Source organism: Mus pahari, chromosome 16 (assembly GCF_900095145.1).
Source record: "Mus pahari chromosome 16, PAHARI_EIJ_v1.1, whole genome shotgun sequence".
Classification (NCBI taxonomy): Eukaryota; Metazoa; Chordata; class Mammalia; order Rodentia; family Muridae; genus Mus; species Mus pahari.
The window spans coordinates 60,987,582-61,008,274 of record NC_034605.1 but is presented as its reverse complement, the minus strand read 5'-3'; the positions used below and the strand labels follow the sequence as shown (position 1 = coordinate 61,008,274).

At 43.0% G+C, this 20,693-nt stretch overlaps 1 protein-coding gene across 1 annotated transcript in view; it reads left to right on the top strand.

Annotated features, from left to right (window-relative positions):
• Positions 1–20,693, top strand: part of Kif27 (kinesin family member 27) — a 71,445-nt gene that overhangs the window by 33,730 nt on the left and 17,022 nt on the right. The window contains exons 9-12 of the mRNA XM_021215381.2: positions 2,388–2,585; positions 11,794–11,907; positions 14,055–14,231; positions 18,888–19,103. Coding sequence (XP_021071040.1) covers positions 2,388–2,585; positions 11,794–11,907; positions 14,055–14,231; positions 18,888–19,103 — 705 coding nt within the window. The remainder of the gene's footprint in view (positions 1–2,387; positions 2,586–11,793; positions 11,908–14,054; positions 14,232–18,887; positions 19,104–20,693) is intronic.

Here is a 20,693-nt window from a genome sequence, read left to right as displayed (position 1 = left end):
GAACTCAGTTTGTAGACCAGGCTAGCCTCGAACTCAGAAATCCACCTGCCTCTGCCTCCCAAGTGCTGGGATTAAAGGCGTGCGCCACCACCGCCCGGCCTATGTTTTTTTGTTGATGATGCTACAAAAGGGAAAAAAAGACAAGAACTAAACTTCACAGAAAAACATCTAATTGAGCAGAGGACTGAAACAAAGTGCATCTTTTTAGAAGTTCTCGTGCCTTTGATGTATGTTTTAATCAGAGTTTTACTGCTATGAGCAGACACCATGACCAAGGCAAGTCTTACAAGGACACATTTAATTGGGACTGGCTTATGGGTTCAGAGGTTCAGTCCATATCATTAAGGAGGGAACATGGCAGCATCCAGGCAGGCATGGTGCAGGCGGAGATAAAAGAGTTTTACATCTTCATCTGAAGGATGCTAGTGGAGGACTGACTTCCAGGCAGCTAGGATGAGGATCTTAAAGCCCACACCCACAGTGACACACCTACTCCAACAAGGCCACACCTCCCCCAACAAGGTCACACCTCCCAATAGTGCCACTCCCTGAGCCAAGCATATTCAAACCACCACAGTGTATATCTGCACATCTAATAACTGAAAGTGACAAAATAGTCTTCCCTAGGGAAGATCGCCCAATTGTTTATCCAGTACCAGGCAGTCAAGTCTGAAATCATGTATAGAAGTAACATTATACAGACTGAGCAGGTTAGAGTTGTAGATTTAGGAGTGTGTGTGTGTGTGTACATATTTATGCAACAGCAATTACAGAAATGAATGGAGACCATTAATTAGAGATCAAGAGGGAGTGCAAAGGAAGGATTGGAGGGAGGAAAGGAAGGGAGAAAATGATGTCATTATTTTAATTTAACACACACACACACACACACACACACACACACACACACACACACATATATAATGCAAGGAGCTGGTATGATGGTATACTTTTATAGTCCCAGCATCTAAGACAGTTGAGGATTATGAGTTCAAGCCCAACCTGGATTACTCTGTCTGAAATAAACAAGATGTCCTGGAAATAATAGTACCTCAGTCTAATCGATGCTTTGCAGTGCAGGCAACACTCTCTGACTAATGCCGGTCCAAGATTTTCTTTAAATAGAACTGCTGTAAACTTTAATATTTGCATAAGTATTTAAATTAAACCAAAATAAGTTTATGTTAGTAGTCTATTTCTAAAATTACGATAATGATTACTTATGCCCACATACTGTATTAACATCTCCCTTAATTCTTTTTGCTCGTTTACCAGAGTCTTGCTACATAACCTTAGGTATTCTAGAGCTTGTTATGTAGATGAGGCTGGGCTTGAACATGTGGTCATCCTCCTGGTTTTGCCTTATAGAGCTAGGAGAGTCACTACTTCCTATCCCCTAACATGTTTACAGTCCACAACACAAGTCTTGGATGTATCATTTGTTTGCCTGGGAGTAATTTGTTACATGGTGATATTTAATACTACTTTAAACACTTGGAAAGTAGTGCTACTGACAGATCATCTTGAGTGTAGTGGACTTTCAGGGACATGACCAATTCTACTCAGCTTCTTCAGAGGATCAATGGCTCTGAGTACAGTTGGATCAGAGAAATAGGACCCCAAAATTAGAGTGGAGTATTGTGTAGCTACTTCCAGGAGCCATAGAAGATAAAAGGGTGGGGATTCATTTACATGAACATGTCTCCTTATATCTGACTAGTCCTGGTTCATGAATAACTGTGTCATAGAACAGGGTTTGGGGTCTGGAATAGCATAATTTTATATATAAACTCAGTTTTGTGTTCTGGTTTTCATCATATATTACATACACATATACACCCATATATATTTCCACTGTATGTAAATATCATGCATGTGTATATTTGAGACAGTCTCACTCTCCAGCCCAAGCTGTCCTGTAACTTGTGATTATCCTGCCTCAGCCTTTTCAGTGTCGAGATTATAGGTGTGAGCCACTGTGCCTCTGTGTGTGTGTGTGTGTGTGTGTGTGTGTGTGCGCGTGCGTGTTACAGAAGACACTGCAAGTGGATTGCAGATTAGGCAGTAACTAGAATACATATATTTTAAGTTAGAATTCTTCATAAAAAACAAAGTGGCTCAGCTTCCTGATTATTAACAGAAGTTTCATCATTTTTTGTTTATATGTCTGATGAACCTGCAATGTTTTCAATTACAAAATTAGAAGTGAGAGATCCTGTCTTAAAATTTTTAAAAAGAACTGTAGAGATGTAAACATGTGCTAGTGAACTTGTCAAAAATACATGTAAATGGGAGAAAATGGCTGCCCTTACTGCTGAATGAAAATATTGTGCCATTAAGAAATGAGAATATTCCTTCTTATTCTGGAGTATTCTCTGTGGTCTCAGGTCTTACAAAAGAAGCAGCAAGACAGTAAGAAGTTGGCGTCACTGTCCATCCAGAATGAGAAGCGGGCCAGTGAGCTGGAGCAGAACGTGGATCACCTGAAATACCAGAAAGTGCAGCTGCAGAGACGGCTTCGAGAAGAGGGCGAGAAGAAGAAGCAGCTGGATGCAGAAATTAAGAGAGATCAACAAAAAATCAAAGTAATCTTGTCCGTAGTTCCTGCTAAGCATTGTGTGAAACACTCGGGCCTGAGCTCTGCCGGCGTGTGCAGTGTTTCTTGCCTCGCCTGTTTCTCAGCACTGTCCTTACTCACAGGAAGCTTGGCTTAGCCACACAGTAAACTCTGTTCACTCAATTCTGAGTACTGTCGTGAAGGTTTGACACCACAAATAAGTTACAATGATAGTAACGCAGGTTTTTAGTTAAGAATATCAAACTTTTAAGTTTATAAAGGTAACTTGTAAACAATGCTATTGGTAAAGGCCTGCTCATTTTCCGATTGCTTTAGTTAGCACTCAGCTCCTGCTGCTGCATGGGAGGTTCCAGTGCAGGCATGGTCCCAGGCAGTGTGTCCACACCCAGTGTGTCTACAAGGTGGCTGATGGAAGGGAACTGTGTCAGCCTGGGTCTGGAGCAAGGCTGGCATTGTGTCTTCCCCATGCATGCATCTATGCTTGCATGGGATGCGTGGGAAAGCTGCCAGCCTGTCTGTCTGTCTGTTCCTGTCTAACGGGGCCTTCATCACACTTTGCTCCCAGGACTCTGTGGAAAAGAATGATCCTAAAAGCACTTCCCACTCTGTGTACCCAGCTTTGATTTGTTGAAACAGCTAACAGCCCAAAGCTGCAGCACAACTAGACACTCCCTAGGACTTTTTAAATTAAGACATTTTTTCTAGAATGGTTCTAGAGTCTTGGGGGAAAGAGGAAGATGCCATCTGTTCCTGTGACACAGCTCCCTCCACTGTCAGCACCCCAGAGTAGAAGTGGACCATTTCAAACACAACACAGAACCTAGTTATGGAGCTTGAAAAGCATTCACCCATTCTTACAGGTTTTTGTTACTATAAAATTTTTATTTGGATATAATTTCTTTACCATACAATGGATTTGATATCATTAAATTTTATTTTTCTTATTATTTTTCAATTTTAGTTTTAGCATTCATTTTTCTCTGTATGAAAATGTGCGTGTACGTGGGTCACAGGATGCATGTGTGGGGGTCAGGACCAGGTGCAGGGGTCTGCTCTTTCCTTCCACTTTCCTTCCATGTGCATTCAGGCTTGGTGACAAGCACTGCATTTACTGAGACAGCTTGTTAGCCTTGCCAGTCTTAATAAAGTGTGACATATATGTATAATATAACACCTCTGACAATATGTACAATATAACACCTCTGACAATATATGTATAATATAATACCTCTGGTAATATGTACAGTATAACACCTCCGACTATAAGTACAATATAACACCTCTGACAATATATATATATATATATATATATATATATATATATATATATATAATACCTCTAACCCTTATCATTTCTTAATTCTGGGCGTTAATTATATTCACAGTGAGGTATAGCCATATTTATTTTTAAAACTTTTTAGGGCTTCAAAAGGAAACTGCAACTATTTTTATAATTTACTTATTTGTATTTTATGTACACTGGCGTTTTGCCTGTGTGTTTACCTGTGTGAGGTTGTAAAATTCCATGGAACTGGCCCTATAGACAGTTCAGAGCTGCCACGTGGGTGCTTGCAATTGAACCCAGGTCCCCTGAAAGAACAGCCGGTACTCTTAGCCACTGAGCCATCTCTAACTATTAGTAACCCTCAGCCAGCACCTTCCTCAAGCTTGTCTCTATGGACGTGAATTTCCTGTGTGTCTTGTGAGTGGGATGATGCATCCTTGCGTATCTGTCTCATTTACCTCTAGTGTTTCCAGGGTCCATCTGTGTTTAGGATTGGTCAGAGTCTTGAGCTCCTCACTGAAACCGGGTATAGTAGCATCTGTACTCCTAGCTCCTGAAGCTGAGACAGGGGGATTTCTTTCACCCAACAGTTTGAAACCATCCTGGGAAGCCTAGCAAGACTATCTTAAAAACAAACAAATAAACGGCTGTAGCATTTTATTTTTCCTTTTTTTTTTTTTTTTGACACAAGGTTTCCCTGGCTGTGCTGGAACTCAGTGTAGACCAGGCTGGCCTGAAACTCAGAAATCTTCCTTCCTGCTTGTGCCTCCTGAGTGCTGGGATTAAAAGTATGTGCCCCACACCCAGCCTTGTCCATTTTTAAATTCTTGCCCATCCGTGGACCCTCAGGTTGTAGTTCGTAGTGTTGTGTGTAATGCTACCGAGAGTGTTGACATAGTATTTACTGTCTTTTGAAGTTCTCTCAGCTGTCTGAGAAGCTGGTCTGGCTGGTTTCCATAGCAACAGCAACAGCAGCATTTTGTATTCCTACCAGTAATACAGGACAGATTTTATTATGGCATTTTGTTTATTTATCATTGTTCTTCTCCCATACATTACATCCTGACTGCAGTTTTACCTCCCTCCACTCTTCCTGTTCTCCTTTCCCAGTCTCCCCTCCCCCACAGATCTACTCCTCCTCCATTTGCCTTCAGAAAAGAGCAGGGATCTCAATGGAACAGGAAATAACAACTTACGGTAAGACTAGGCACATACCTCACACATATGAAGGGTGGACAAGGCAACTTAGTAGAAGAAAACAGTTCTATGAGCAGGCAAAGGAGTCGGAGACATCCCTTTCACTCCCACTTTGAGGATTCCCACAAGAACACCAAGCCACACAATCATAGGTATGTGCATAGCCCACACAGTCTCTGTGAGCCTCTCAGAGCCCCGCTTAGTTGATTTTGTAGTGTTGTGGTATCCTCAACGCCTCTGGCTCCTACAATCCTTTCTTTTCCTCTTCCACAGGGTTTCCTGAGCTCTCCCTGATGTTTGTGAATGGGTCTCCACATCTGCTCCCATCAGATGCTGGTGGAGGCCTCTTTGAGGATGATTGGGCAAGGCGCTAATCTATGAGTATAGAGGAATACCATCAGGAAGCATTTTGTTAACTTTTTTTTTTCAGTCCTGTTTGGTTCTCTCCTAGGTCTTTGGGCTGTCCAGCCTCTGGTTCCTAGACATCCAGGTAGTGTCAGGCATGGGCTTTCTCCTGTGACATGGGACAAGTTGGACTAGAAATTGGTTGGCCACTCCGACAATTTCTGTGCCACCGTTGCCCCAGCACATCTTGCAGGCGGGACAAATTGTAGGTTGAAGGTTTTGTGGCTGAGCCCCACCGCTGGGAGCTTTGCCTGATTACAGAACATGGCCAGTTGAGGCTCTGTACTCCCCATTACTAGGACTCCTCATTAGAGTCATCCTCATAGATTATAGGGAATTTCTACTGTACTAGGTTTCCACATTGCCGTCCCCCAGAAATGTTCCCAAATTCAGCTCTCCAAGTACTCTCTCTCCACCCCACCCCACCTATCCCTTCTATTCTTATCCCCACCTGCCCCAGTCCACCCTCAAAATCTGTTCCCCCTTCCCAGGGAGATCCATCCACCCCCAACTTGAATGCCTGTTACTTAGCCTCTCTGGGTCTGGGGACTGTAGCATGATTATCCTTTACTTAACAGCTAAACCTACTTATAAATGAGTACATACCATGCTTGTCTTTCTGGGTCTGGATTACCTCACTCAGGATGATCTTTTCTAGTTCTATTTGCCTGCAAGGTTCATAATGTCATTTTTTAAGAGTTGAGTAGTATTCCATTGTGTATATGTACAACATTTTCTTTATCCATTCTTTAGTTGAGGGACAACTAGGTTGTTTCCAGTTTTTGGCTATTATGAATAAAACTGCTATGAACATAGTTAAGCATGTGTCCTTGTGGTATGGTGGCGTATCCTCTGGGTATATGCCCAGGAGTGATGTATTTTAGGTAGGTTGAGTCTCAGTTTTCTGAGGAACCACTTTATTGATTTCCACAGTGGCTGTGCAAGTTTGCACTCCCACCAGCAATGGATGAGTGTTTCCCTTGTTCCACATCCTTGCCAGCATGAATTGTCACTTGTGTTTCTGATCTTTGCCGTTCTGACATGTGTAAGATGGAATCTCAGAGATATTTTGATTTTCATTTCCCTGATAGTTAAGGATGTTGAACTTTTCTTTAAGTGTTCTTAGCCATTTGAGATGTCTCTGTTAAGAAATCTCTATTTAGATCTGCAACCATTTTTAATTGAATTATTTGAGTTTTTTGTTTGTTTGTTTGGGTTTTTTTTCATCTAGTTTCTTGATTCCTTTCTGTGTGTTGGATGTGGAGCTGGTGAACCTTCTGATGTTTTCTGTGCATGGCCTACTGTATTTGAATCATCGCCACCTCCTTTTTTAGCTTCTGATCCCCCCTCACTTCCATGGGTCACCATCATTCTCCCACCTTACGCCTGTTGGTCAGCGCCTTTCTCTGCCACCTCCACTCACTTCTGCCTTTTTTGTTGTTACCAGTGAGCTTCATTTGGGTTGTATACAGGAGCCTGAACTCATTACCAATGGCTGCACCACTGCTGTCAGTTTATAAATCCTTGTCGGGTATAGGGACCTGTGAGTCCCTCCCTTTCCATAGCAGGGTTTTGACAGGCCCAATCTTTTGGAGTATAATATTGCTTTTTTTTTTCCTTTTGAGACAAGGTCTCATATAGCTGCTCAGCCTGGCCTCCCACTCACTATGTAGCCAACAATGGCCCAGAGAATTTCTTTTTTTTTTTTTTTTTGGTTTTTCGAGACAGGGTTTCTCTGTGTAGCCCTAGCTGTCCTGGAACTCACTCTGTAGACCAGGCTGGCCTCGAACTCAGAAATCTGCCTGCCTCTGCCTCCCAAGTGCTGGGATTAAAGGCGTGTGCCACCACGCCCGGCTATGAATTTCTGATCATATACGCTTCACTCCCTGAATGTGGGGATCATAAACATGTTCAAGCATGCCCACTTTATGTGGTGCTAGGGATTGAACCTGGGTGTCCCTGCATGCTGGGCAGGGCCTCTACTGACTGACCCTCATCTTCATTACTTCCCTGCAGTGTTTTTAATGCACACAGGCTTTAAATGTTGAAGTCTACTTTATCTGTTGCTCATGATTTTGATGTCAAGCCTAAGGCCACGAAGCACTTAGCCTGTATTTGTTCACAGATGTCATATGACTGTAGCTTATACTTGGTGTCCCTTTTCATTGGTGATGTGACACACAAGCCTGGCCTCACTGTTTTGCATGTAGCACTTCAGTTGTACTGTCTGTTGAAGACACAACTCTTTCCTTCTGATGGAATGGACCAGGGTGTTGTCAAAACTGAGTTTGGATTGGGGAATGGGGAAACTTTGCCTGAAGCACATGAAGCTGGATGAGTAAGTCTAATGGACAGGTCACTGACAACAGTTGAAGAATATCATATTTAGCCTTCTGATAGCTCATGCTTGTAACTCCCGAATTCAAGGGGCTGAGGCAGGAGGATGGTAAGCTCAAGGCCAAAAACAGGCTTTATATTAAGACCCTGCCTCAAAAAGCCTGTCTCTTTAACTCCAGTAATTGGGAGGAATAAAGGAACAAGGGGAGCATTGAGACACTGGCTCTCCTGCGGCTGGGGTGACAGGGACAGAGCAAGACTCAGTGTTAGTGTTAGGAGAAGAGCACAGAGACAGAAAAGCGGGAAGTGGGTGTCATTTGCCTGCTTCAGCAGCGGGAGCTGCTGGTTTGTCATGTTTCTAGTTCTGTCTCCATTGTAAGCAACTCCTGGTCTTGTCTATAGTCTTCCATCAGGACAAGGATCAGGCAGGCTTGCCTGTTAGACTGGATTGGGAGCTTTGTGTGACACAGGCTATGGCTTAACTCAGATATGGTGCTGTCTGCCTCTGTTCTCAGAACAAAGAAACCTTATTCAAAGGGTATATAACCTGCTAGGATGTAATCTACCTTTAATTTAAACTTCACACTCTCCGGGGCAATTGTTTAGTGTAAATATTCCAGAAAAAGAAACAGATTGCCCCAAATGTAGTAACATTTTATGTACTATAACAAAAACTCTGCTCAGTCCCGAAGGGTACCTTGGCTTGTTTGGAGATAACTTTCCGACGGCTGCTTGTCTACGTTGCAGCTGACTAAACCGTTTACACAGCATAGAGTGGCTTGTCCATGGGCTCTCCTTTCCTGCTGTGAGTTGGCCACACTAGAGCTCAAACCTGAGTTCGTCTATGTGTGAGACCTTCACTTGGTGCCTGAGCCACAGCCCAAGTGCTAACATCAGCTTTTGTTGTTAGGCTTTGAGAGTTTCTCTGTCACCCAGACTGTCCTCGAGCACACACTCCTGCCTCAGTCTCCAGAGTGCTTTGATGACTGTCATATGCCATCCTCCTGAGCTTGTCTCTAAAACTATGGGTCGTGTCAGGATACTGGGCGTTTTACTTTGAAGTACCTGTGTCCTTACAATGTTACATTTTGTCATTATAACAAATAGTACAGTTAGATTCATTCTTTCAAGTCTGGCACAGGCAGCAACTTCACCACCGTTTTGTGTTGTAACAGGCATTATAAGGTAAAGACAGTCGTCTCAGCAGTCACACTTAGGGAGAGGAAGAGGCCCTGGAGAGGTTCACTCCCCAAGGCCAGGCACCTTTGCTCAAGGGAGCTTCTTTCAGCAATCCTGAAATTGCTGGGGCACAGCAGGATAACTGATGACTGAATCAGAGCCAAAAGGAGGTTCACCAACACAACTCAGCACAGCATAGAAACTGGACTGGCTCTGCAGATTCATCTCTGCGAACTTGGCTTTGCACCACCATCCATGCCACACTAATGCTGGAAACAACAGGGACTTGCAGACATCCATCCAATTAGAGCTTATGCGGAGACACATTTGTGTGTCTCTTTAATAATTTTTAATTCTCTTGAATAAGAATGTTCATTAGGTTTTCCCTGTATTTCTTGCCCTAGGATGGCATCTCTGTATCTGGTCATTGAGTGTGTAGATTTCTTTTGCTACCTCTAGAGTTGATGGTATTGCCAGCTAGAGTCTACCCACCTAACCCTGTTTAGCCTTCGGCTTGCTGGCATAACTTCCCCGCTGTTCTGGCTTCTCATTGTGAGCATGGCAGTGCTTTTATTTCACCTTCCCCAGTGGCCTGGCCTGGCCTGCCATCTTGTATCCTTGTTTACCCCAATGGCGTGCCTGCATGCTCTTCCACTCAGAATCTCTGCCTGTGTCTCTCTCCCAACTTGCCTGTGTGCTGCTTCACAGAGCTGAGCGCCCCCTGTGGATGGGGCTGTCACCCTGGGTTAGAGTCCCCTCTGCTCCCCCATCCCTCTCCTGCCCTATCTGTGCCAGAACTCAGGCCAGGACAGATGTTTGCTACTTCTGCTTGATCGTGTTGTTCACAGAACTGGAAGTCTTGATCTTTCCTTTGACTTCTGTCCTGATAGCACTTCTGAAATTATCTCTGAGAAGCAGTCTTACTTACTTCTACATTTGTCACTGCCCAGTGCTTTTGTAAAATGTAAACTAAGAGAAGAAAGAAGTAGAAGTTTACTAATAACCGCCCCACACACACACATACATACTTCCCAGTGCTTTCTCTACTTGTTTGTTTTTATGATAGGAACTCACTGTGGAGCCCAGACTGGCCTCAAATTCATGATGAAGGGCAGGGGGCAGGTGTGTGCTACCACTCTGCCCAGTGTTGTTCTTAGACAATCTCTCTCAATTTCTCTCTCTCTCTCTCTCTCTCTTCCCCCCTCTTTCTTATATACCTTTCATTTCTACTTTATAACTGTAATTTTGTTATTGTTATGAATCATAGTGTAAAATTTTTGAGGATAAAGGTTTACCAAAGAGGCCATGACCCATAGGTTGAGAGCCACTGTTTTAACTGATTGAAGTCGGTAGATATAAAATTATCAGATGGGATTGCTATCTAAGTATCTAAACACTTTCAAGTTCTATACTTATCCATCATCGATGAGCAACAAATAAACCCATGTTTAACTAAATATCTGTTCACATCTTACTCTGAGGTCTTAAATAGTTCTTAGGTCTCTGGAATAAGAAGGCCAGGTCCCGGGCTGGGGAAATGGCTCAGTGGGTAAGAGCACTGACTGCTCTTCCGAAGGTCCTGAGTTCAAATCCCAGCAGCCACGTGGTGGCTCACAACCACCCATAATGAGATCTGGCGCGTCTGAAGTCAGCTACAGTGTACTTATATATAATAATATAAGTAAATCTTAAAAAAAAAAAAAAAAAGAAGGCCAGGTCCCTTGCTCCCGCCCTCCCTGTATTTCTTTTCCTGAGTTACCATGTGATCCATCTTATCCTTGGCCGCCTCTGGCCCGTGCTTCCCTTCCTGATCTCCAGGTCAGTGGCAGGGACAGCGTGAGCATTGGTTTAGTCCTTATGATGCCAAGGGAAGCCAATAGAGCTGCAGACTGCTCTCTTCAAGGCTTTGCTCTGTTCCATCTCCCAAGGCTCTGCAGGCTCCCATAAAAAACAATGCTTATTTTTAATTTCATAAAAGTGGGTGTGTGTCTTTGTGTATGCAGATGAGCACAGGTCCCACAGCATTCAGAACATCTGATGCCCTGGAGCTGGGGTGGCAGGTGCTGTGAGCCACCACCTGACTGACTTGGCTTCTGGGAAGCCAACTCAGATCTGCAAGATCAGCACACACTTTTAATCACCAAGCCACTGGTTGAGCCAGAATTATTCTGCACTGGAAACATGCATTCTACTAGAATAAGTTCAGACATACCCAGGGCAGGTAGACAGCATAGGCGACTGTGAGGGTCACAGTCTAGGAACGTGCTAATTTGTAGCACAAAGAATGAAAAACAGGGCTCGGGCTGGAGAGATGGCTCAGCAGTTGAGAGCACTGACTGCTCTTCCAGAGGTCCTGAGTTGGAATTCCAGCAACCACTTGGTGACTCACAACCACTCATAATGAGATCTGACGCCCTCTTCTGGTGTGTCTGAAGACAGCTACGGTGTACTCATATACGTAAAATAAATAAATCTTTAAAAAAAAAAAAAAAAAAAACCAGAAAGGAAAAGTGGCTCAGTTGAGTCAGCAAACCCTGACTTCATTGCCTCCAGTGTGAGGTGACCTCACTCTGAGTTATTTTCACTCTTGGAACAAGGCATGTGAATGCTAAGAGAACCACTCCAAGCCTGCAAGTGTAAATTCAACAGAGCACACTTGGTGCACGTGTGGCTCTGGGGTCTAACCTAGCACAGATAAGGAAAGGGAATGTGAGAGAGAGAAGAGGAGAGAAAAGAGAAAGATAATTTCTCTGCATATGTACTGAGAGACTGGTAGCAGAGTGAATAAAACATCGTATCTCTCTGTGTCCAGGAGCTGCAGCTAAAAGCTGGACAGGGAGAAGGTCTGAACCCTAAGGCTGAGGACCAGGATGGATTTAACCTGAACAGAAGAAAAAGTCCTTTCAGAAGTGGGGACCAATTCCAGGTCAGTCGGCTCAGTTCAGTGTTGGTGAGTGGCTAGACACAGGTTTAAAATAGCAGATTCTTAGTAAACTCTTCAAACATTAGATTTTTTGCCTGTTTATAAAATGTCCTATATTTCTTTCAAAACACTTTATTAAATTATTTCTCATCCAGAAATGTGTTATCTTTCTATGTTGACAGGCATGATTTATTGGAATATTTTATGAAATCCATGTTCACTAGATTGTATTTATTCCAATAGAGACAGGTGTATTTCTAAAATCCAGAGCTCTCCATTCAGACAGAACCAAATTGTGTATGTACTATAATATATTAGAGAGTATCTTAGTGTCATATTTTAAAAAAGAAAACCATAACCCATAAACTAATTTCAAAAGTCAAAGAAATGAAAATGAAAAATATTTGAGAAAAATTATACTTAAAATTGTAATTATCCATCCCATCATCAGCCACTAAACCCAGATACTAATGCACATGCCAGCAAGATTCTGCTGAAGGGACCCTGATATAGCGGCCTCTTGTGAGGCTATTCCAGTGCCTGGCAAACACAGAAGTGGATGCTCACAGTCAGCTATTGGATGGAACACAGGGTCCCCAATGGAGGAGCTAGAGAACGTACCCAAGGAGCTGAAGGGGGATGCAACCCTGTAGGTGCAACAACAATATGAACTAACCAGTACCCCCTGAGCTCGTGTCTCTAGCTGCATATGTAGCATTGGGAAGAGAGGCCCCTTGGTCTTGTAAACTTTATATGACCCAGCACAGGGGAAGGCCAGGGCCAAGTAGTGGGAGTGGGTGGGTAGGGGAGCAGGGGTGTTGGGGGTGGGTATAGGGAACTTTCGGGATAGTATTTGAAATGTAAATAAAGAAAATAATAATAATAAAAAAAGGTGGTGAAGTATCCAACCTTGCACCACCACTGTTAAAAAAAATTGTAATTATATTCAGAATACTAACACATCTATTTAAGTTTTGAAAAACATTATTTAAATTTTATATATTTTTCTTTAGTGACATTTAGAGTATGGGTATATTCCCACATACCATTTGCACTCTGAAATCTTTCAGTGATTGTAATTGTCTTTTTTTTCTCCTCGGAACCCCACTCACAGCTGTGAGCTTTATAAGAGGCCTCTTACTGAGTCTAAGGCTACGCTCAAGTATTGGGGCATTAACCATGCCACTCCTGGCAATTGCAGAGCTGCTGCTACCACAGACTTGAGTGTTGCTTGGGTTGCTAGTCCTGACAGGATCACCGTCACAGGTCTGATGGGCTTTTTTGCATCTCAGGCATACTTGCTACCTTGTCTGGTTGCTGCTGTTCTGTGATGGGGTCTCAGGTAAGCTCAGGACACACTGAAATGTCCTGAACTTCTGATCTTCATACTTCCACGTCTGGAGTGCTGGGACCACAGGCTGGGATTCCATGTCTGCTTCCTCATTGTCTTAACAAACACTTCTAGGATTCTTTCATGGGGCCATGGAGGACTGGAAATTAATCCTAAGCTGATTTTCTATTTATCTGTTGTTTTCATGACTTAATGTCATTTCAGTGTACTTGTGACTGAATGGATCTCAGTCATGTTTTTCTACTTAGGCTTGCTTGTGGTGTTTAATAACAGAATACTAACATACACACTTCGTACATCCTTCTACCCTTGTACTTTATTATATAGTATTTGAAGTTGACAAGCTACAGGGTGGATTTGTTTTTTCATGGAGTGCTGATAGACTAGGGTATTTATTTACTCACTCATATGACCTTGTATCAGACACCATCTGCAGGCCAGGCAGTGGATCAGATTAGTCACAGGGAGCTGACCAGCATGGCCCTTGCGGGCTGGAGGGCGCCTCCAGTGGAATCCTGGGGGAAGCATGGCCTCTCCACAGGTGGGGTTCCCAACCTGATTTAACAGACAGACAGAGTGTGTGCTTTGTGGGCACAAATAGCTCAAATGTAACACAGTGGGGTAATACAGCTTAACTCCCTGTAAGACAACACACAGCATATTAGGCAGAATCATGAGTCAGATGCCAACATGAATTGTTCTTATGGTTTTACTGTTTATTTTAAAGATTTTAGCCACTTAAATGATGTGATTTTTATGGTAAGAGGAGAAATAAGTCACAGTATTTCTTTAAACATAGAAGTTGGACGAGCAAAGGAAGTGGTTAGATGAAGAAGTGGAGAAGGTCCTGAACCAGCGCCAGGAACTGGAACTGCTGGAGGAAGACCTGAAGAAACGTGAGGCCATCGTCTCCAAGAAGGAAGCCCTGCTTCAGGAGAAGAGCCACCTGGAAAACAAGAAGCTTCGGTCTAGCCAGGTACGGTGTCTGTCACTTCATCCTCTCTAACTGTAAATCCGGAGCTGGGTAGATGGCTAAGTGAGTTCCAGCACACGCTGTGGCTTACAACTCCTGTCCTCAGGGATCCTCTCTGGCCTGCCTGGGCACCAAGTATGCACATGGACCACGGACATACACTCAGACAGAACACCTCTAAACATAAAACACAGAAAAGATTAAAAGGTCAATTATAAACTTAGTAATTTTCTTAAGGTGAGGACCAGAGTTTGTATCTCAAGAACTCACATAAAAGTAGGGTGCAGAAGCATACACTTTTAATTTCTATCCTGAGAAGGTGGGTTGCTGGCCAGCTGGTCTGACCAAATCACTGAGCTCCAGATTTAATGAGGGGCCCTGTCTCAAGAAATATGTAAGAAAGCCATTGAGGAAGAAACCGGATATTGTGATATTGACCCCTGGCACACACACACACACACACACACACACACACGGATTGGGGGAGGGGGAAATTGCTCTTACTGTGCACTGCTCCTTTATCAAATGCCTGTTAGCAAAGTGCTGCTGGGCTGAAGTAACACGTTCAGTCTTCTTTCAAATGTGACTTTTCATTAACTTTATATTGTGGAAAATATAAAGAACATAAAGTTGACCTTTTCTGTTTTGTTCTTTACTAGTGTCTTTATATAGCCTGGTCTGGCCGTGAACATGTGCCTCACTCAGTGTCTGGTGCTAGGATTATAGGGATGTACCTGTGGTCATGGCCACCTTAAACTTTACTTTTAAAACTTTTTTTTGAGTTTACAATTCAGTAGCATTAATAGTACAATGTTGTATGACTATCACAACTATATATTTCCAAAACTTTATTTCCCAAAGAGAAAGTCTATAACCTTACACTCTACCTCCTCTGTCAGCCTCCACTATTAACTTCTGTGAGAGCTCAGGTATGTTGTACTATGTGATATCTGATAGTGGGCTTTAATCTGGAAAATGTCAACTATATGTCACTACCACCTAAAATCAGGGGGTTACAAGATTCATGTAAAAGAGAAAGAATTTTGTAAAATGAAGATTTTTTAAAATTTTAATGACTTGAGAAACATAAATATTTTTCTGCAGGACTTAGATCTTACAAGCCAGTTAATGAAGTAGTTTTATGAACAGGTTTGTCTCTTTCAATTTTTTAAAGAGGAATCATTGTAGAAGCAAAAGTAGTAGGAACTATTTCTTGACTTATCTGCATGTATTTTCACTAATCGCATCTGAAAATGAAGCTGACTTGCTCAGACTTGAAGATACACTTTCACTTAGAACGGGCATCAGACCCAGGGTGAGTCCACACCCGAGTCAGAGAACAAAGGGCCAGTGCCTGTCAGTAAGCACCTGCTCCTGAGGCTGAATGATGGTAGGTGCTCAAACACTGCTGCACTGGGAGCTATATTTGACTGTGCTGTGTCACCCTGTTTCTCAGTCCAGCTGGTCCTCTGGGGAACGTGATCCCTGATGGCATACCCAGGCAACTTGCTTAAACAGTCCTTCAAAACATGGAAAATATCAGCAAAAGATTATCAAATCAGAATTAATTACAAGTGAATAATAGAAGAAGCAACCTAGCCCTTTACTGTACATTCCATGTCTCAAGAGAAAGAAGAAAATAAACGGGCGTGGAGGGAAGCATTTGCTTAAAATATGTTTATTGATGAGCTGGAAAAAGAAAGCATTAAAAAGCTGCTTTCTGATTTTAGACAGTTGTAATTTTTTAAAAATTGTTTGATTTTTTAAAAAAAAAAAAAATCAGATACATACGTATATATGTCTGTGTGAGGGGTATGTGCAAGCAGTGTCCAGAGAAAGAAGGTGTTAGAGCCCTTGGAGGTAGATGTCAGCCACTTGATGTGGGTGCTCAGAACTTGAATGGTTTTAAGCACTGAGCCGCTTTCCAGGCTTGGGCAATATAATTTTAAGAAGCAAGAACACACTGAGATAAGTAGGAAGTATAAATGAATGAAAACCACCGTAATCCTCTGAAATTTTTAACGAAGTGCAGACTTTATCCCATTTGATTCTTTCTAGAAAAGAGGGCATGAAATGATTTCATTTTTCTAGTGTTTGAGGACTGTTCATGAGACTTTGTATGCATTCAGACAAGGACCATCCCAGGTTGAATACCTCTCTAAGATGACAGAAAAGAAAAATACACGTGTACAGTTAAATGAAGCCAAGCATGGTGTCAGCACTTGCAAACCTGAGATAAGGAAAGACTGGGAGCTCTGGGCCCACCTGGGCTACACAGGGATACTTTGCCACAAAAATAAAATTAAGGTCAAATAAATACAATTAAAGTATGTCTCAGACCTGCCAGTAAGAACCTGGCTGCAACCATTTTATAGTGTAATTTTTAAAGATTTATTTTATGTGTGTGTGCTGCATATACATGTATGTACCCAGAGGCCAGAAGAGAGTGTTGGCTCCCCTGGGGTTGGAGCTACAGATGGTTGAGAGCCACCTGATGTGGGTGCTGGGAACCAAACCTGGGCCTCTGTCCCTCAGGAAGTATACTTAACTGCTGACTCATCGCTCTGCCCACTTGTAAGTTGTGATCTCTTGAATATTTCACCTAAAACACAACAGAAAAAGAAAAAAAAACAAATAACTACACATTAATAGTAAAGATATTTGAGACTTAGAAAACAATCAGGGAAGTGAAGGGGTGCAGGAGACCACTTGGAAACTATCTGATAGGAGACTGAGCCTCTAGAGAGTTAAAGTTATATAATAAAAGGATAGCCTGCCTGCTACTATAGCATTCAGGAGGTTGAAACACAAGATTATATAGCACAAGTGTCTAAAAGTAAAAGGACTTAATTAAAGAGCAAAGGATCACTCCTGAGGCAGAGGCCAGCCTGGTCTACAGAGTGTGTGCCAGTACAGCCAGGGCTACACAGAGAGACCTTGTCTTGAAAAACAAAAAATCATAAAGGGCAAAGGATATGAAGACTTTTCTCCAAAGAAGATCTAAAAGTGACCAGTGCCCATATAAGAAGGCTCTCGGGGTAATCAATACAGAGCGAAATCTTACATGACCTCCTGCTCCTTGTGATCGCCCACTGTAATTAGGAAGCCAGGTTAGAAATGTTGCCGGGGATGGGAACTGGTATTACCTTGGATGACTGTCACGGAGTTCCTCCAGAGGGTAAATATTCAGATATGTTGTTAGTCAACCATTCTTCGGGCATATATTCAAGAGAACTGAAAGTATATGCCCATATAAAAACCTCAAGGTTTATGAAACAGCTAAGTAATAATAACACCACAAATGTTCATCAACTGATAAATCTATAGACTGTGACATATTGGGGATTGGTATTAGAAAGCAATGGGTCATTGCTTTCTGCTACAATATGGGGAGGCTTGAAAATGCATGGGAGGTGAAATAAGCTAGTCACAGTATGCATTGTGTGACTCCATCCGGAATAGGCAGGTCCAGAGGAAGCAGAAGAGCCTAGGCTTGGGAAGTGGGGTGAGGATGGGAAAACGGAGGGACTTACTGGGTTTCCAGTGGGTGACAAAAAGACTCTAAAATTGATTATGGCTATGGCTGTATAAATCTGAATATACTAAACCCCTTCACCATACTTTAAATAGATGAATTATATCACACATAAACTGTATCTTATTCAGAATAACTGAAAAGTCAGAACATGACCCAGCAGAGGCTAAATGAGACCCAAAATGCCTGAGTTGGAAACCAAGCGGGAGAGTGGTGTTGAGGCTGGAGAGTCCCACAGATGGTTAAGAATATGCCTTTACACAAAGGACAGCTGTGGTGACCTGCAGGTCACTTAGAACCTCACAAGGCGAGCGAGCAGGAAACAGGAGTGAGGCGCAGGATGGAAGCAGGGCACCTTGGGCAGTTGTCTTTTCTCACAGGATGCTTTGTTTTCATGAGAGGGCAGGGACCAGTCAGAATGCCCCACATAAGGACTGCGAGGAGGTCCACATGCAGGCTCTTCTGAGGCCTCTGTCTCCTAAGCCCGGCTTGGACACAGACCACACGCTGTCAGCCACTTTACCTATCAGCCGATCTCCAGCGTAGTGCACAACTCAAAAAAATAAAAAGTGAAATATCTCAAATAAATCTGAAAGTACAGTACACAAGAAATAGGAAATCCAGAATGAGAAAACAGGAGATATCAAACACATAGCATAAAAAGTTTCTGGGCCTGGGGAGATGCTCAGTAATGAAGAAGCCGTGTGGCTCTTACAGAGGACTCGGGTTCCGTTCCCCACAGCCACAGCCACATGCTGGCTCACGGCCATTTGGAACTTCCCTTCCAGAGTATGTGTGTGTATATATACATATGCATACATATACATATATATGTTTATATATATATATATATATATATATATATATATACATATACATACACATACACACACACACACACACACACACACACACACACCTCCAGATAGATGGAACTTCAAATAACTTTTAAGATTTTAGTTAATGAACTCCTTTAGAAAGTTTTATAAAAGATAAAAATAGAAAAAGGAAATTTTTAGAAACCTTAGAACATCAATACATCAATAAAATACTAACTGGTTGTATTTCTTAGATGTCTGAATTTCTTGTAACCATTTTCTAACTGGTGGGTTGTATCTTTCTAGGCCTTAAGCACGGACAGTCTCAAAATATCCGCTCGCCTGAACTTGCTGGACCAAGAGTTATCTGAGAAGAGCTTGCAGCTTGAGAGCAGCCCGACTGAGGAGAAGATGAAGATTGCAGAGCAAGTCCAAGCGCTTCAGGAAGAAAGGGATCAGCTCCAGAGACAGAGGAACAGTGTGGACGAGAGGCTCAAGCATGGGCGAGTGCTGTCCCCCAAAGTAAGTCAGTATTCCCTGGAGCTGGAGCTGCTGTATGAGGATGAGTGATGAGGGCAGTCATGTGATTATAAACCTGATAAACCTGATAACCTTAAGACTTGGTCAGCTAATGAGTTCCTCTGGCATCTACCTGGTACTATAAGCCTTGGTTGATTAGACAGATCTCTTCCCACAGTGGCACCTGCTGCATGTACCCTTCCTGACATTGCCAGTCCCCAACCCCAACCCCCGAGAACTAACCCATCCCTTGAGTGTGGCCTCCTCAGCCACTTCTCACCTGAAGTCACAGATCACAGAAAGGAGCCTGAACAGCAGAGCACATAGCCTGTGTTCTCACACCTTGAGAGGGATACACATGTGCCAGCATGGACGCCTCCCTTTTACCACGTGGTACCCAGAGGTCAGGTCTGTCCCTTACTTGCTGAGCACCTCATCTGTCACCTCTGTATCTTTGGGAACAGGGCTAGGTGCATTCAACTTGCCTGTCTTATGAAAGAGCTGGTGCTTTCGGCAGAAGTTCTCCACCATCCAAACAAAAATATAAATTCCAGTAAAATCCCTTTCAGTTACAGTTTTCATGTGAGAGGGAATTAGCGCTTCTCAACTATGAGAAATGATCCAGTCATTGGCTTTCCAGACATAGTCTGTTTTATTTCAGTACCAAATGATCCCAATGAGGTTTGGAACCTGAAATTTCTCTCCAATATTTCTTACCAAAGCAAGAGAAAGAAGGGGAGCATCTGGCAGCCTTGGGCCTCACTGAATCTTGTGTTTTATATTGGGAGAGAGGGAGGACATTAGAGGGGCTTGTGGAGAAACAGCAGAAGGATGACACACATGTCTCCAGCTGAACCACCTGATGAAGGGGACTGCTGGCTAAAGGGACAGGCATCCTACATATCTGCTTCCCCAGTTCATGACTTAACTTGGGTTGCTGTGCAGAGGCTCCTAAAGTGTTAACCTAGAGCCTTAGCCCTGAAGGGATAAGCACCTGATACACAGCACACTAGAGCAGTAAGGAGCTCTGTCCACCCAGGACTGTTACTAGCCCATGCAGGAAACAGGCAAGCAAGCAAAACTAAGTACTGCGCTCCCCTTGAGAATTACAGGCAAGGTAGTAAAGCTGTACTTACGACATTATTTACACAAAGTAGTCAGTCACCTGGGAAGCTGTGCTAAGCTCACAGTGTACTGCCAGCAGAAGTTAGACTTGAAAGCAGGATACAGCATGTGGATAGGGCATTGTGAGATAAAGCAGGCAGATGCCCACGTTTATCTTGGTGCTGAGGTGGGCAGATTGCTGCAAGTTCCAGGTAGTTCTATGCCAGCCAGTCTTACATGGTGAGACCTGTTGCAGAATACAGCTTGCATTTTGTGTGGAGTTCTGTGGCAGATAACACTGACTAAGGACTTGTGGACACAACCATACATAGTACCTCCCTGGACAATACTGGACATAGTTGTGTTCTATTTAGTCTTGTGAGCATCTCTTTGGCTTTCTTTCTGCTCTTACCAAGAATAATATTCTTGCCAGGCAGTGGTGGCGCACACCTTTAATCCCAGCACTTGGGAGGCAGAGGCAGGTAGATT